At 49.7% G+C, this 17825-nt stretch overlaps 1 protein-coding gene across 6 annotated transcripts in view; it reads right to left on the bottom strand.

Annotated features, from left to right (window-relative positions):
• FAHD2A (fumarylacetoacetate hydrolase domain containing 2A) overlaps positions 1-4606 on the bottom strand; it is a 134401-nt gene extending 129795 nt beyond the window's left edge. For 3 of the 6 annotated variants that reach the window (XM_029604444.1, XM_029604443.1, XM_029604445.1), the window contains exons 1-2: positions 4458-4606; positions 2953-3189 (exon numbers count right to left, since the gene is read on the bottom strand). In XM_029604444.1, the coding sequence (XP_029460304.1) occupies positions 2953-3119 (167 nt within the window). In that variant the 5' untranslated portion in view covers positions 3120-3189; positions 4458-4606. Of the gene's footprint in view, positions 1-2952; positions 3190-4294 lie in introns of all 6 variants that reach the window. The other 3 variants (XM_029604440.1, XM_029604442.1, XM_029604441.1) reach the window with 3 other exon arrangements.
• Positions 4607-17825: the final 13219 nt, after the last annotated feature.

Below are 17825 nucleotides of genomic sequence, written 5' to 3'. Positions count from 1 at the left end.
ACCAACGTCAGGAAGTATTTCTTCACGGAGAGGGTGGTGGATGCCTGGAATGCCTTTCCGGAGGAAGTAGTGAAGACCAGAACTGTGAAGGACTTCAAAGGGGCGTGGGATAAACACTGTGGATCCATAAAGTCAAGAGGCCGTCAATGAAGAGTGGGTGGCTCACCAGAATGACGGCTACTGCCTGGAGATAATACCCTTATTCAATAAACATAAACATGGTTACTGTGACTCCAACATCGCTCTAAGCTTCAACAGCAAGAGGAAATGTGGAAAAAAGGATTTGCACTCACAAAGCGGGGAGTAGCTGGCTTGTTACGGCGGTTACTACCCCAAACCAAATAAGCCTGATACTTCACTTTCAATGCATATCCAGCATAGCTCTCTGCTTCAACGGCAGGGGAGAAGAAAAACTAATACTTCACGCATATCCAGCATAGCTCTCTGCTTCAACGGCAGGGGAGAAGAAAAACTGATACTTCACGCGTATCCAGCATAGCTCTCTGCTTCAACGGCAGGGGAGAAGAAAAACTGATACTTCACGCATATCCAGCATAGCTCTCTGCTTCAACAGCAGGGGAGAAGTAAAACTAATACTTCACGCATATCCAGCATAACTCCCTGCTTCAACGGCAGGGGAGAAGTAAAACTAATAGTTCACGCATATCCAGCATAGCTCCCTGCTTCAACGGCAGGGGAGAAGTAAAACTAATAGTTCACGCATATCCAGCATAGCTCTCTGCTTCAATGGCAGGGGAGAAGAAAAACAACCAATAAGGGCTGAATAACATAGTCTGGGTAAAACAAATAAGCATGGGTGTAGCTTGCTTATTGCGGCGGTTACTACCCCTAACTAATCAAGCTTGATATTTCACTCGGATGCAGCTCCATCACTGCTCTCTACATTAATGGCGGGGGTGGAAGGGAAATAGAACCAAAAAGCTAAGAGAAACAGATAAGTATGAGAAAAAAATGTGTGAAGCTTGCTGGGCAGACTGGATGGGCTGTTTAGTCTTCTTCTGCTGTCATTTCTATGTTTCTATATGATAGCGAGCTCCTTCAGGCTGTGGGTGATCAGGTCTGGGAGCTCGTCCTTGGTGAAGAAGCGTCTCATGGTTCGGTGTCCCCAGGGAGAGTTCCCCCTCTTCTAGGGGTTCTGCTTCCTCTTCAGAGTTGTCCGTGTCCCCATAGGTGGTGCTTCTGGGTGGTGGAAATATTTGTCTAGGCCTAGAGGGGCCTGGGGCATAAAGGTCTTCTGGTGGAGGCTGTGGCTGTTTAGCCGAAGGCTCCGTCTGCATGTGAACGAAGGTGTGTAGCCCTTTGAAGAATTCCACCCATGAGATAGACACTGGGTCCAAGCTAAGGGACGTTGAGTCCCTGGGAGTCCCCATTTGAGGGGGTGTCCTGCTGGAATTTGCTAGGTCTGGGGTACTCACCAAGGAGCTAGCACTCGGCCCCGGGTGGGATTCGCCCTGGACTGGATCTCCCAGGGCCTCCTCGCACTGAGCGCACAGGGCGTTGGCCTCTTCGCTTTGTGCGGCTCTGATATGGTATGCTGGGCAGAGGCCTTGAGCCTTGATCTCCATTTCCAGGGGTGCCATGGTTATAGGCACGTAAACCCTTATGCACTCTGGCGCCTCCAAGATGTGCGTGCGGATTGTGTGCGTAGGTGTCGCCCAAGTCGCAGGTATGCGCTCAGCCCAGTAGGCGCGTGATGTGCGTATATCTTATGCGCACGGCCCTTGTGCGTTTAACTTTATGCGCACATGTATTTTGTGCGCCTAGCTAGCCTTGTGCTCCTGGATCGAGACGGCGGACAGAGCGGCGAATAGGGTCAAGATGGCGACAGTGACCACACGGGTAATATGACGACCACCTCGGACGGTCTCCATGTGGGAAGACCCTTGGAACTAACAGGGGCCTGGCCCTGCTAGGGCGGATCAACCCAGCGGCACTGGTACCGGCCAGCGACCTGTGCGACTCCTCGAACCTCGAAGACCGGAGTCTATGCTGAAGATTTCTACCTTACCTTGTCTTTGGCGCTTCCCAGTTTCGTTCCGGGCAATCTCTGGCTGCGGGGGGAGAGGGCAAATACCTTCACCGCCGCGCTCGAGGGTGCACCTGCTGCCTCTCAGTCGCGCCCGAGATCGGGGGCTAGGTTCTCGCCGTGAATCGGCCCCCGGACCAAGGCTTACCTCTGAGGGACCACGGAAATCGCCTCGGGAATTCTCAACTGGGGGAGGGACCCGAGGGTATCACCGCAGGAGAGCGGGGCTCGTCTTTAGAGGTAGGTTTTCTTCCAAATTTTGTGTTTTCTCCGTTGAATTTGTTCTAACACTGTGAGAGCGTGCAGATAGACCCTAACTGCTATGGAGACGGAAAATACTGAAAAGCTGCACTTCCTACAGGGGTATATGTACTAGGGGCTGACATCAGATTGAAATCTGATCCGTCTCCAACTGCTATCAGGAGTACACTATACCCATTGGTCCTGAGTCCATCTACTACACGCTAGGAAAATGGCCAGCAACTACAGGGTCCTAGCAGAACTGCCTTCAAAATCCTAAATATGACATCTTCCATGATCAGCCCCTAAAATGTAACCTTTGTCCAGGTCAATTCAAGTTAAACAGAAGTTGACATTGTAAGAACCCCTTAAGCATACCACTCCATATCACTTTCTATAGCTGATTCCTGGAGTCAGTCATCCACTCAGTTTCTTGAGCCAAATATAGAATTTTCTTGACCTTGTACTATAGTACAAGACTTAGCAAAGTCCAAAATATATTGCAGTGCATGTCTGACGAGGGTGTCACTTTTTGGGAGATGCGGTATCTTTTCAGGATACACAGGAAACTGTGGTTATGAAATGCATGGTGCAGCTGCCACTTTTGGGGAACAAAAGAACATTTTTGCTTCTTACTCCAAACAGACTTAGCTGTATTTTAGTACCTCTTTGCTATGCACAGTGCTGCATCTCCTTTCTCCAAGAATTCTCGCATCTGCCGTGGTAATGATGGGTCAAAGGCATTTAAATCAATCACATTCCCTCCATCCTTCTCTTCCAGCCCAATTCTAGACTCCCCCGAGCCATGTAACTGGAACTGGACCAGTCTCATTCTGGCCCTGAAGACTATCCCTTTCGTCACAGCAGCTCAACTTTCAGAATTGAGTAGGATGTGCATGGACCTTGCAGGAGATACAGAATAAGCAGTGAACCATTGATGACCATACTTTACCAATTATAGAGAGACTGTAGAGATTCCAGCATGCCTTTCTCCCCAGTAAATTTTATACTAGAATACATTCCAGGCTAATGCTTGATTTCAAATCCCTGCAGCCCAACTCCTTTTCAACAGATGATTGTGGAGATGAGGGAAGGAGAGAGAAAATAGGAAAGTGAGCAGACCTGCCTACTCTAAAGCAGCTGAACATAGATTTGTTTTGCATATCTGGTTTTAATTTGTCTTGGTCCTTACACTATCACCCTACATGGCAAGGATATATGCCTCTTCTGCTAAGAGATCGAGTAGCAAAGTTATCCAGATAACTTTAGATGAATACTCAGCAGAACAATCTTCTGACGAATATACTTAACCACAGTTATCTAGGTAGCTTTATCTGGATAACTTTAGTCAGGTCACTGAATATACATGTCTAAAGTAATCCAGGTAGTTTTAACAGTGTATATTCATGTGCATGGCTAAAGTTATCCACAAAATATTTAGAAAAAAGTTGGCACCTAGCACCCAATTCTCCCAACCCTCAAAATAACACCACCAGTTTCACTGTCATAGCAGCTCAAAGCCCCCACCCACCCAGACAAGAAAATTAGCTAGCTCTGCCCCCCTTATGGACCTCCACACCATCCTCTCACCCCAGCACCCCTCCCCCAAATCCCATCCCGAAAGCGGTAAACAATGCCTGTTCCTGGTCACATTGTGTTGCTCTGACAGGAATGCTGGTAGCAGTTAATGACTTAATCAGAGGGAGAAATATTTAACAGCGTCCACTTAGCCAGACAAATCAACATGTACCTCTAATGCCTGTGCTGACACAGGGTGCATATCAGAGGGATGCCATTGATGGGAGAAGAATACTGTGTTTCTGTGTAAAATGAATATAAAAGAGTGGATACAATGGAACTAATTCTTGTAGTATTCTGCACTAGTACAGTATAACAGAAATAGCTGCTACTAACTGTACCTTCACCACACATTTCTTACTACAAACCCCACATTATTATAAATATGTAACATTGAAAAAATAATTAAAAAAAAAATCTGAACCACACTTTTCGACTACTGGTCCACCTGTCCCGTTCAGAGGCAGAAGAAAGCAAGCTGTGGCACCTCAAACCAAGGAAGAGAGAGATAACTGTCTGACACGTACGCGCAAATTTCTTCTTTTTATCGGCAGAGTACAGAGCTAATCACGTAACCAGTTGCCCACCTTACCTGCCGTCCTGCTCATGTTCCGTCGCACATTTAGAACATCACAGGGACGGACTGGCCTATCGGGGATCGGGCATCCCCCGGTAGGCCGGTCGCGCCATCACGTGGTTTTTGTTTTGTTTTTTTTAATAAACTTTGTGGGGCTGCGTCCTAAACAGGAACTTGCCCGGCTGTGTCAGACTCCATGCTGTCGCGGCTGGAAGAAAGGTCTGCGCGGTCGAGCCCATTCTGCCCTGGCCGAAGAGAGGTCTATGTGGCTAAGGACCTCTCCCGCCCACCCCCGATCTTGCAGGAGCAGTTGGTAGCAGCGGCCATCTTCCACCTCCCTTCCGGCACTGACGAGCGGCGCGGCCAGCTCACAGCGGCCAAAGACAAGGCCAGAAGAAAGGGGGAGATCTAAAAGCGCCGTCACAATCTCCTCACATAGGCCCACATCCATGCTCACTTCCCAGGCTGGCCGCATTACAAACACCCACTCACTTTCACCAGGGCCTGCTCCATCTTCACCGTGAGCTGGACTGCTTCCGCTCACAGCATGCCTAGAACTGCTTCGTCTTTAACACGAGCAGAGGCCGTCCGCTCATGGCGAAGATGGTGCAGGCTCTGGTGAGAGAGTGTGTCTGAATGTGTGTATCTGTAATGTGTGTTTGTGTGGATGCCAGAGAGAGAGGGGGAGCCTATGTGAGGAGATTGTGAAGGAGTGTGTATGTGTGAGAGAGACTGGGAGCTGGTGTGTGTGAAAAAAAGATTGTGCATACATGAGGGTGTTTGTGAGAGAGGGAGCCTGTGTGATGGTGTGTGTTTGCCTAAGAAAGAGAGCCTGTGTGAAGGGATGTGTGTGTGAGTGAGAGAGGGAGCCTATGTGTAGAGGGGGTGTGAGAGACATGTGAAGGTGTATGCATGAGAGAAGGAGCCTGTATGAGGGAAGGTGTGTGTGAAAGAGAGAGACAGAAGGAGCCTGTGTGAGGGGCAGTATTGAGAGAAGACTCAAACTCTTGGAATGGAGATAGAGTGGAAGGGATTGAACCTAGAAGGGGAAGGGAGAGATAGTGGTAGGTGGAGGAGTTGGGGCCTGAGAGGACAAAGTGAAAGGAGACTGGCCAGGGAAGTAGGGAGAGAAAGTGGAAGAGTCACTCTTAGAGTGAACTTCTAGGGAGATTCTGCTCAAAATATTTAAAATGTGACTTTAAGTAATAACTTTTCTGTAATACATTTTAAATTAATTACTTAATGACTGTCATATATATTGTGACAAGCCGTTAAGCCCGTTAAAACGGGCTACATTACATTTTTTTTTCAGTCCATTTTCTAACACAGCACCCTTCTACACTTTTTCTCCCTCTCTCCCCCTTCCCCTTGTTCACTCCTCTCCTTCCCTCCACTCAGTCTTACTCACCCTCTGTCTCCCTCCTTCCCCTCACTCTCACCTCCCTCCCCTTCCCTCAGTCACTCCCACCTCTCTCCCCTTCCCTCAGTCACTCCCCACCCTCTCTCAATCCCATCCCCTCCCCTCCCCCTCAGCCCTCCTCCACAACTTCTTACCCTTCCACTTACATCCCTGTCTCTCACCTCTCCCTCATTCTCCCTCTCCCCCTTCCACTTACTCACATCCCTGTCTCTCACCTCTCCCTCATTCTCCCTCTCCCCTCACTCTTCCCCACCCCCTACCTCCCTCCTACACACTCACCCACTCCTCCCCCTCACTCAATCCCTCCCTCCCTCCCTCTCACTCAGTCCCTCCCTCTCTCTCTCTCCTCCCTCCCTTGCTACTGGTCGCCGCTGCCGCCACCGCTGCCACCCGACGCTGCCGCCGCTGCCACTCGACACCGCCATGTTTTTTTTTCTGCCGCCACCGCTGCCACCCGACGCCATGTTTTTTTTTTTCTGACGCTGGTTGAGACCGACGTGCTCGCCCGCACATGCGCGGTAGAGCTGCTCTCTACTGCGCATTTGCGGCACGGTCAACCTTCATTTATTAGGTTGATATTTTGATTAATATAAAATAGGCAGAATTTTAAAATTTTGTGTGCAGAATTTTAAATGTTTTTGTGAAGGATTCCCCCAGGAGCATGTGTGTATGAAACAACCTACATGTGTGTGTGTGTGCAAGAGAGCCTTCATGTGTGTATCAGAGAGTGTGTATACGTGAGAAGCTGAGTATGTATGACAGAATGAGAGAACCTGCCTGTGTGTATATGAGGGGGGGGGGGGTGAGAGTGTCTGTATATGTGACAGCATATATGTGAGTGAGCGAGATCCTGTGTATGTGACAGCATGTGTGTCTGTTGGGGGGGAGAGAGGATAAAGATTCTGAAGTCTCCCTCCCCAAGCCACAACAATCTGTGGGTGACTGGAAATCCCAGATATGGAGAGTTGGAAATTTTTAATCCTATTTTAAATTTTGGGGGTGTTAATTCGTGTGTCTGCTATTTGAAATACTTGGTGTTTGAGAAATATTAGAACAAAATTGTGAGTTATTTTAATTCCTGGATGTTCATTGGTTGCTGCTTGTTGCCTGCTTGACATTTATTCTTTTTTTAGTATGATTTTAAATTTGAATGGTGTTTTATATCTCTTAACTTTATTGCTTAATGTTTTTATGAGGCATGATGTTTCTGTTTTTCCATTTTTGCACTGCATAGTAGTTAGGCTTGCTATGGTTTCCACATCATGTGTGTGAGTGAGAGAGAACAAATGAGCCAATGAGCATATGTGTGAGCAAGAGGACTATTTAAACCAGTGAGCATGTGTGTAAGCTAGAGTTTGTGAGCCAGTCAGCATGTGTGTGAGAGAGAATATAAGGGAGTTTGTGTGAGAATGAACATATATGAGTATGTTAGAAAGTGTGTATGTATAAGAGAGAGGAGAAAGATTATGCATATCTCCTATCTCTGACTAATCCATGACAATCTCAGGGTGATTGAAATCTAAAGTTCCCAGGTATGGAGAGCAAGGACATTTTTTTTTTAGCCTTAGTTTTAATTATTGGGTGTTTTTTGATGCATCTGCTATTTTGAAATATTTTTTTTTCCTCCTGCTACACGCGGCGACCGAAGACCTGCGCGACCGGCGCCGGAGCCCCACCGGGGGAAGGTAAGGTCAGTGCTCGGCCTCCCCACCCGGGGGACCCCAACGCCAGCCGCGCGCGCCGAGGCCCATTTCCGGCGGACACCACGAGGTAAAGCGCTAAGGCCCGCCCAAATCAGAAACTTACCAGCCAACCAGAGAGAGCCCGACAGGGCTTTAAATCCCGACTGCAGGCGCCATTACCTCTTCCTCCTGCTACACGCGGCGACCGAAGACCTGCGCGACCGACGCCGGAGCCCCACCGGGGGAAGGTCAGGTCAGTGCTCGGCCTCCCCACCCGGGGTACCCCAACGCCAGCCGCGCGCGCCGAGGCCCAATCTGGCGGATACCACGAGGTAAAGCGCTAAGGCCCGCCCAAATCAGAAACTTACCAGCCAACCAGAGAGAGCCCGACAGGGCTTTAAATCCCGACTGCAGGCGCCATTACCTCCTTTTCCTCCTGCTACACGCGGCGACTGAAGACCTGTGCGACCGACGCCGGAGCCCCACCGGGGGAAGGTCAGGTCAGTGCTCGGCCTCCCCACCCGGGGGACCCCAACGCCAGCCACGCGCGCCGAGGCCCAATCCGGCGGACACAACTCAACGAAAAGATATAAAAAGACAAACTAAAACATTAAAAAAGCAGGGAAACACGCTAAGACCCGCCCAAAAATAAAGTAGCCAGCCAACCAGTTAAAGCTCGGCAGAGCTTTAAATCCCACCCAGCTAGGCGTCGCGCGCCGAAGGAGCACGACAAAGGGGCTTGCCCCTTTGTGTGCCCCTTCGTGTGAACCTGAGCACAACAAGAAACCACATATGCTAAACGACTCTGCCACACAACCCAGCCTACACTACCGAAGCACGCTACATCAACTTCATCCAACCATTCGTCCAGCGACCTCATTCTCCAGGGCCCATACACATAACAGCCTTTCCAACACTCACAAGCTTCTCCAGCATTTAATCAGAATCTCCAGCCTCTCCAGCATTCACCCAGCCTCCAGCATTCATCCAGCCTCTCCAGCATTCATCCAGCCTCTCCAGCATTCATCCAGCATTCACCCAGCCTCTCCAGCATTCATCCAGCCTCTCCAGCATTCATCCAGCCTCTCCAGCATTCATCCAGCCTCCAGCCTCTCCAGCATTCACCCAGCCTCCAGCCTCTCTAGCATTCATCCAGCCTCTCCAGCATTCACCCAGCCTCCAGCCTCTCCAGCATTCATCCAGCCTCTCCAGCATTCACCCAGCCTCCAGCCTCTCCGGCATTCATCCAGCCTCCAGCCTCTCCAGCATTCAGTCAGCCTCTCCAGCATTCAGTCAGCCTCTCCAGCATTCAGTCCAGCATTCAGTCAGCCTCACCAATACTTAGCGCAGCATCTTCAATATCGCAACATTGCTCCCAACCAACTGAACCAACTGAACCACAACAATGGACCTCTGCACCATACACAAAATCTGGCACAATCTCAGAAAGCACACAAAACCTGCAATTCATCACATCGCACGACAACAAAGGCTTTTACCAATAATGATATCACCTATAACACAAATCCTAGGATTCTCTTTATTTACCTTAACTCTATTCAACGCTCAGTCTCTTTCCAAAAAAATGGACATCCTCAGTGACTATCTCATAGAAGTCAACCCAGATACCTGTGCAATTACAGAGACATGGCTAAAACACACAGATACTGTACTTACAAATCAGCTGCCCATTCAATCTTATGACTTATTTTCTGTCCCCAGACCCAAAAAAAGAGGTGGGGGACTCCTCCTTGCAGCAAAAAAAGGACTTAATATAACCTTACAACTTACCAACGCCTCCACCAAACTAGAATTCTTCCTCTTTAAATCGGATCAAATCCAAATAGCCTTAGTCTACGCCCCACCAGGTACCTTAGAACTGGATCCCTCCCCACTGATCGAACTTATAGCCAAACACATAAACACTGACAAACCTGCTATAATCCTCGGAGACTTTAATTTACATGTAGACGCTACTCCACAATCCATCAACTGCCAAACTTTTCTTTCCTTACTCAACCACTTGGGCTTCGCTCAAATTATCAACAGTCCTACCCACAAGGCATGCCACACTTTGGACCTCATCTTTATTAACAAACCCTTCAACATTCACACCAACCCCACTTGCTTACCAGTTCCATGGTCAGACCACAGAGTCATCCACACAACCCTTAGGATCAACAACCCACCACCTCAAATCACTACCAAATCCACCATCCAATTCAGGAAACCTTGCTCTCTAGACATACTCAGAGAAAAGATGTCCGAAGCTTTAAATCAACTTGACCTCACAGATGCAACAACTGCTACCACCTCTTGGATCAATATTAACAATAAAATTGCAGATAAAATCTGCCCAACTACAACCAAAACCATACAACCTACATTAGACAATAGAAAACCTTGGTTTACAGCCGAACTTAAATCCCTTAAACAATCTCTTAGAAAAAAAGAACAAAGCTGGAGAAAAAACTCATCCACTTCGACACAAACCATCTACAAATCCCACCTCAACACCTACAGGAATACTATCCTTAGAACAAAGAAAGAATTCTACGCAAAAAAAATACACAACTTCATTTTCGACTCAAAGGCTCTTTTTTCTTACGTCTCCTCTTTAACCAAACCATCTCCTCCCACTATCCCAGACCACCAAGCGCTCAACAAAGCTAACGAACTAGCCAACTACTTCAAGACAAAAATCACTAACCTTACCCATTCAATTACATCCAATAGCCCCACCTTAACACACCATCTAACAACAGTGCCGTAACAAAACACAAGCTTGGACTCATTCGAGCTCACTTCTTCACTGGAGATTGAAAATACACTCAAAAAACTAAAACCATCCTCACACCCATCAGACCCATTACCAACAAATCTCCTCATTGCCATACCAAACACCATCTCAAAACCAATAGCAGAAATTATCAACACATCCCTGTCTCAAGGCTTAGTTCCTAACCAGTTAAAATTGGCAATCCTGAAACCGTTACTAAAGAAACCAAATGCTTCTCCATCAGACCCAGCTAACTTCCGACCTATTGCAAACTTACCACTCATCGCCAAACTGATGGAAAAAATTGTCAACAAGCAACTGTCAGAATATCTGGAAGATCATAACATTCTATCCCCAGCTCAATATGGCTTCCGAAAACGACTAAACACCGAATCTCTCTTATTATCGCTCACTGATACCATCCTCGTGAACCTGGAGAAAAAACAATCTTACCTGCTGGTTCTACTTGATCTTTCTGCGGCGTTTGATACGGTAAAACATACTACACTTATAGACCAACTAGCTAATATAGGGATCAAAGGCACAGCTCTCAAATGGTTTCACTCCTTCCTAAGCAACAGATTCTACAAAGTAAGGATAAACAACAAAGAATCGCATCCAATCCTTACAGAGCAAGGAGTCCCGCAAGGATCCTCACTTTCTCCCACCCTATTCAATATCTACCTCCTCCCTCTCTGCCACCTACTCTCAAACCTCAAGCTTACCCATTACCTCTATACAGACGACATTCAAATCCTTCTCCCGATTACAGAATCCCTTCAAAAAACCATCACTTACTGGAACGAATGCCTACAGCCCATTAAGGAATTACTCTCAAGCCTCAACCTAGTATTGAATGCCAATAAAACCGAAATGCTCATTGTCTCTCAGGATCCCCTCACAATCTCTTCTAGCCTCTCTCTACCAAACGCTAATAACATGTTCTCACCGGACGTCAGAGACCTTGGAGCATGGCTTGACAATCATCTTAACCTAAAAAAGTTCGTAAACAATACCACGAAGGACTGCTTTTACAAACTGCAAGTCCTCAAAAAACTTAAACCCCTCCTTTACTTCTCCGACTTCAGGCTAGTACTTCAATCCATTATATTATCTAAGCTCGACTATTGCAACTCCCTGCTACTAGGTCTACCCAACAACACGATCAAACCATTACAGATGGTACAGAATTCTGCTGCCAGAATTCTAACAAGCACTAACAAAAAAGATCACATCACCCTAATCCTTAGTAACCTACATTGGCTTCCCATTAAACAAAGGATACTCTATAAGGTACTCACAATCATCCACAAAGCGACAAACAAAATAGCTCCCATCACGTTAAGCTTTCAACTCCAACCGCACACATCTTCTAGACCAATCAGAAGCGCTTACAAAGGAACACTGCAGGCCCAACAAGTAAAATCATCACTGAGCAAAAGAGCGCTATCCTTAGCAGGCCCCCACCAGTGGAACATGCTCCCCCCAAATCTAAGACTTGAACCCAATCATCAAGAGTTCAAAAAAAGACTAAAGACTCTTCTTTTCCAACAAGCCTTCCCAGACTCACAATCCTACCAAGACGGAAAGTCTTCCCAAATAAGAAGTATCCCCTAATTATGGTCACCATACCAAGTCCTACCTTCAGGTCTCTGCAACTGGACAACAATCTTTGAGTTCTAAAAATTAATCTTATTATTTATATTTTCCTCTGCAACTGGACTACAATTTCTAAGTTCAAAAATTCATTTTATCTTATTATTTATATTTGGCATGGTTAATATGTCACTATATCCAAGTTAAATAGTTAAATTATACAGATTATATTACATAATTTTATTAATAACAATGTTAAACTATACTATATTATTTATTACCATTATGTTAAATTGTCATCCAGTTATATTGTTCCATATGTGCCACTGTTCTATGTAAAGCCCCTTATCTCTGTTGGGCAGTTTATCGTTATATGTAAACCGGAGTGATTTGTAGTCTCTATAAGAACCTCGGTATATAAAAATTAAAAATAAATAAATAAATTTAAAATATATAACTATTTATTTTTTAAAATTTCCAATCATTCACTGCTTTGAAATATTTATTCTTTTTATGAATATGGTTTTACTATTATGATTAATGGTTTAGATATCTTGATTTTGTTTGATGTTTAATGAGGAATGGTGATGCTTCTGTTTTTCCATTGTTGCACTGCATACGGAGCCTGTCTTATTATGGTTTCCAATTCAGTTTTTGTTTGCGTGTTTCTAGCAAACTTTATTGTCTCTCTTTATTCTGTATTTGGTGAGGGTCTGTGTGTTCTGCATGTATGATTGAGGTCAGGTATTCTGCTAGGGTATAGTTTCTGTGTAGCTTTGCTTGTTCTGTTTTCCTAATATCAAGTGTATTGGTGTTTTAGTGTACTAGAACTCCTAACCTCAAGTCCTTATAGTCATTGTTGATAAATACCCACTAAATTTGGTGGCTTTTTAAATGTATAGATTTTTTTTTCTGCAAGGGTTTTTCACTGTGCTATCGCCAATAATGAGTAGCAAATCTTTTTCCTATTCTCCTTTCACATTGAGCTTTGACCAGTCCTATGAAAGGGGGGGGGGGGGGCTTATCTGCATATGACATCAAAATGGTGACATCACAGGTGAACCTTTTGGACTCCAAAGGTTGCTAACTGTTTAGCAGTGACTAATAATACTGTGCAGGTGCTTTGTGGGCTGCTGCAACTGCTTCTCCTCAGGTTTGGTGTATGATGCATCATAGTCTTTCTTGGTAGTAGTGAACAAGCAACTGTTAGGTTTAGATAAAATAACTTGAGGGAGGTAAGAAGTATTAAATCATTTTGTATTTTTAAATTTTGCTTTTGGTTTTATTTTATATGTTTAAAGTTGTATTTTTATTTTGTTCTATACACTACCTTGGGTGACGTTTATGAGCTGGGAAGTTGGTTAATAAGAACTTTTAATAAAAGAAAATAAAAAAAAAAAAATACAGTCTCTGATAAAGATTTTATTTCATATATATGATGTGAATGTGCGCAATGTGCTGCCAGAACCCTGTTGGGGAGAAAAGAGGCTGATTGGTGTTGGAAGGCCCGAGGTGTTGGTGAAGGATTGGGGGGGGGGGGGGGGGTGCAGACGATGCTGTAAGACCAGCAGGATTGGGAGCCTCTTTGAGCAGTGGGTCATGGGAGTGAAATACTGCTTGGTTCCCTGTACGTACCTGGATCAGTCCAGACCGTGGGTTATGTCCCCAATCCAGCAGATGGAGTCAGCCCAAAACTTCGAGGGGGCGTCACCATAAGTACTACTACCCCCTCTGCAGGAGTTCAGTATCTTCTGACTCCAGCAGATGCGAGTAGGGGAATCTGGGCTTGCTCCCGATTTCCTGTAACCTATTCTGTTTTTTCCCTTAGTTGGAATTTTTCTTCTCTGTCTCTGTCTTGTCTTGGATCAAGTTGTGCTTTATTTCAAAAAAAAAAAAAAAAAAAAAAAAAGCTAACTAATTGATTAATTGGGGAGGCGGGGCTCCTTCCTTGTGCTGGCTCTCTGTCTCCTTTGTTTCCTCAGCACGGCCTGTGTTCTTGCCGGGGTAAGTTGTTTTTCTTGCTTTGCTGGGCTGTAGTTTTTATTTTCAGCTAGCTGAATTACGACTGCCGGTGTGACCGGCCTACCAGCAATTTTCCTCGCTCCCGCGGTCATCTTGTGCGCTCCTCGTGGGCTGCAGGGAGCAGGGTGCTCGTCTTCAGCGGGTTGCGAGGCCAGGACAGGCCCCCCCGCGGCACCGCTTGTTTTCTCCGCGGGTTGTGCAGGCCGTCCGGGCCCCCCCGCAGCGGCGCACCGTCTCGCGGCCCCCCCCCCCTCCCGCCCTGAGACTCACCGAGGGACTTTAGTAGCCGGGGGTGGTTCCTCTGAACGCCGGATATGCCGCGGCCGTCGCATTGCTCGGCCTGCGGCGAGCCCGGCTCGCGCATCTCCAGGGAGGGCATCTGTGCCAGGTGCCTCCCAGGGGGGGAAGGCACGTCCGGGCCCCGCACTCGGTTTCCATTGTCAGCTTTGCCCGGGCGCCGTGGGCCGGCCCCTCCCCCATTCTTGGCGGGAACGGCGGCCATTTTGCACGCGCTGCGACGCGAGGAAGATCGGACAGCGCTGGGGGATGGGGAGGCTTCAGGGGATTCTCCCCCGAACCTGCTTCCGGAGGAAGATCCGGAGCTGGACTCACAGGAGCAGGGCCCCCCGGGTTTTTCCCCCACGGAGATTCCCCCGAGTAGGCCGGGGTTCTCCCCAGAGTTTATTCGTCTGATGCACACAGCGTACCTGCAGGAGCTGGCAGCTCCCACGGGGCCTCCGCCCCCCAAACTACCGCGCCCTTCGTCCCTCTACTCAGCCCCCCCCCCTCCGGGGGGCGTGGGGGCCCCACAGCTCCCCGCAAACGTCCGGCTTCCTGTGGGCTCGGGGGGGGCTGGCTCGGACCCAGTCTCCCCAGGATCGGACCCTGCCGGTTCGGGACAAGGGGAGTCGACCTCGGAGGGAGAGGATCCACGCACGCTGCGACTATTCCAGCGGGAAGAGCGGGATGACCTAATCCCACAAATCATTCAGGGGTTGGACCTCGATCCCCCGCCGGACCCGCCAGCTCCAGTCGCGCCCTCGGTCGTCACTTCTTCGAAGAAGGGGGACCCGGTCCTGGCGGCTCTTCGTCCGCGGGCGCGGGCTTTTCCCATCCACGAGTCGTTCCTGCAACTTCTCACTCGGGAATGGGATTCCCCGGAAGCTGCGCTAAAGGGCAGCAGAGCCATGGAGAGGCTGTACCCGCTGCCGGAAGATTTTCTGGATCTCATCAAGGTACCCAGGGTGGACTCCGCGGTGACGGCGGTCACGAAAAGGACGACCATTCCGGTGACGGGTGGAGCGGCGCTGCGGGATACGCAGGATCGCAAGTTGGAAGTATTCCTCAAGCGGGTCTTCGAGGTCTCCGCAGTGGGACTGCGGGCAGCGATGTGTAGCTCTCTTGCCCAGCGAGCCAGCCTTCTCTGGGTACAGCTACTGCTCACTTCCCAGGTGCTGCCTCCCGGGGAGGCCGCCCAGGCGGATCGGCTCGAAGCCGCAGTGGCATACGGGGCCGATGCCTCCTACGATCTATTCAGGATCCTTGCACGCTCCATGGCCTCGGTAGTGGCGGCGCGCCGACTCCTCTGGCTCCGCAACTGGGCAGCGGACACGTCCTCCAAGTCGAGCCTGGGTTCCCTGCCCTTCAGGGGTAAGTTCCTGTTCGGAGAGGAGCTGGACCAGATCATCAAGTCACTGGGGGAAAACGCGGTCCATCGCCTGCCGGAAGACAGATATCGCTCTACCAGGTCGTTCCCGTCCACCCGGACCAGAGCGAGGGCGCAAAGACGCTACAGGAGTTACAGGCCGGCGGTCTCCCGGCCCCCTCCCTCCAGGGCTCAGCCATGGTCCCGTTCCTTTCGCGGGCGCCGCCCAGCGCGGGCCGCGCCCACGGCGGGACAGCCCTTGCCCAAATCCTCTCAATGATGTTCAGCTCGCCCACTCCGCCGTTCCCAAGATCGGGGGACGGCTGGCATTCTTTTACGAGGAGTGGGCACGGATCACCTCGGATCAGTGGGTTCTGGACACCATAGGACACGGCTACGCTTTGGAATTTGCCCGCCCTCCGAAGGGACGGTTCATCTTTTCTCCCTGCGGGTCGGCCATCAAGCGACGGGCGGTGCAGCTGACCCTGGACAGATTGTGGGAGATAGGTGCCATTACGCCCGTACCCTCCGGAGAGGTGGGCTCGGGCCATTATTCCATCTACTTCGTCGTACCGAAGAAAGACGGTTCCTTCCGCCCCATCCTGGACCTGAAGGAAGTCAACAGATCCCTTCGGGTGGCCCGGTTCTGCATGGAAACGCTACGTTCGGTGATCGCGGCGGTTCATCGAGGGGAGTTTCTGGCCTCCTTGGACCTGACGGAGGCCTACCTTCACATTCCCATTCGCCAGGAGCATCATTGCCTACTACGGTTCAAGATCCTGGATCAGCATTTCCAGTTTGTGGCTCTTCCGTTCGGATTGGCAACGGCCCCTCGCACCTTTACCAAGATCATGATAGTGGTGGCGGCTGCCCTCCGGAAGGAGGGGATTCTAGTTCATCCTTATCTGGACGATTGGCTCATCCGAGCGAAGTCCTTTCGACATGGACAGGCGGCGGTGGCCAGGGTGATAGAGTTTCTGCAGTCCCTAGGATGGGTGGTGAACTTCTCCAAGAGTTCCCTCGTGCCCTCGCAGCGCTTGGATTTCTTGGGGGCGACCTTCGACACCCGACTGGGAGCGGTTTTCCTACGGCAGGACAAGGCGCACGCCCTACGGGAACATATACAGCGATTCTCTGCATTACCAGCTCCCACCTCCTGGGACTATCTTCAGCTCCTGGGGGTGATGGGCTCCACCATCGACATGGTTCCTTGGGCTTTTGCGCACCTCCGTCCTCTACAAAGAGCTCTCCTGTCCCGTTGGAAACCGCTCTCGCAGGACTACCAGGTGATTCTTCCGCTGCCCCAGTTCGCCAGGAACAGCCTGAACTGGTGGATGGTACCGGGGAATCTGGCTCGCGGCGTGTCCCTCGACCTACCAAATTGGGTGGTGGTGACCACCGACGCCAGTCTCGTCGGCTGGGGAGCTGTCTGCGACCGAAGCGCCACGCAGGGGACGTGGTCCGCGGAGGAATCAAAGTGGTCCATCAATCGCCTGGAGACCAGAGCGGTCAGATTGGCGCTCCTCCATTTCCTGCCACTCCTTCGGAATCAGGAAGTCAGAATCTTATCGGACAACGCGACCACGGTGGCTTACATCAAACGTCAGGGCGGCACTCGCAGTCCGCAGGTCGCGCTAGAGGCAGCGATGCTGATGCAGTGGGCAGAACGGAATCTGCGCCGCCTCGCGGCCTCACACATCGCGGGCGTGGACAACGTCCAGGCCGACTTCCTCAGTCGCCAGCTCCTGGACCCCGGAGAGTGGTCGCTCTCCGACACGGCCATGCAACTACTCGTCCGGCGGTGGGGCTCCCCCCACCTGGATCTCATGGCGTCCGCACAGAACACCAAGGCGCCTCGCTTCTTCAGTCGCCGGAGAGAAAGGGGAGCGGAGGGCGTAGATGCTCTCGCGCTCCCGTGGCCGGCCGATCTGCTCCTATATGCCTTCCCACCGTGGCCGCTGGTGGGAAGAGTACTCCGACGAATAGAAGTTCATCAGGGGACGGTGATGTTCGTCGCACCAGAGTGGCCAAGACGACCTTGGTTTGCGGATCTCCTCCACCTGGTAATCGATGGACCCATCCGGCTGGGACATCTTCCCCGCCTCCTACACCAGGGACCGGTATTTTTCGACCAGGCAGAACTCTTCTGTCTTGCGGCCTGGCTTTTGAGAGGCGCCGCCTCCGCCGACGAGGGTACCCAGAGGCGGTAGTGTCAACTCTGCTGCGGTCTCGGAAGACT

The sequence above is a fragment of the Rhinatrema bivittatum genome, chromosome 5 (genome assembly GCF_901001135.1).
Source record: "Rhinatrema bivittatum chromosome 5, aRhiBiv1.1, whole genome shotgun sequence".
Classification (NCBI taxonomy): Eukaryota; Metazoa; Chordata; class Amphibia; order Gymnophiona; family Rhinatrematidae; genus Rhinatrema; species Rhinatrema bivittatum.
The sequence above is the reverse complement of the archived record's forward strand: the minus strand, read 5'-3'. Positions and strand labels throughout refer to the sequence as shown.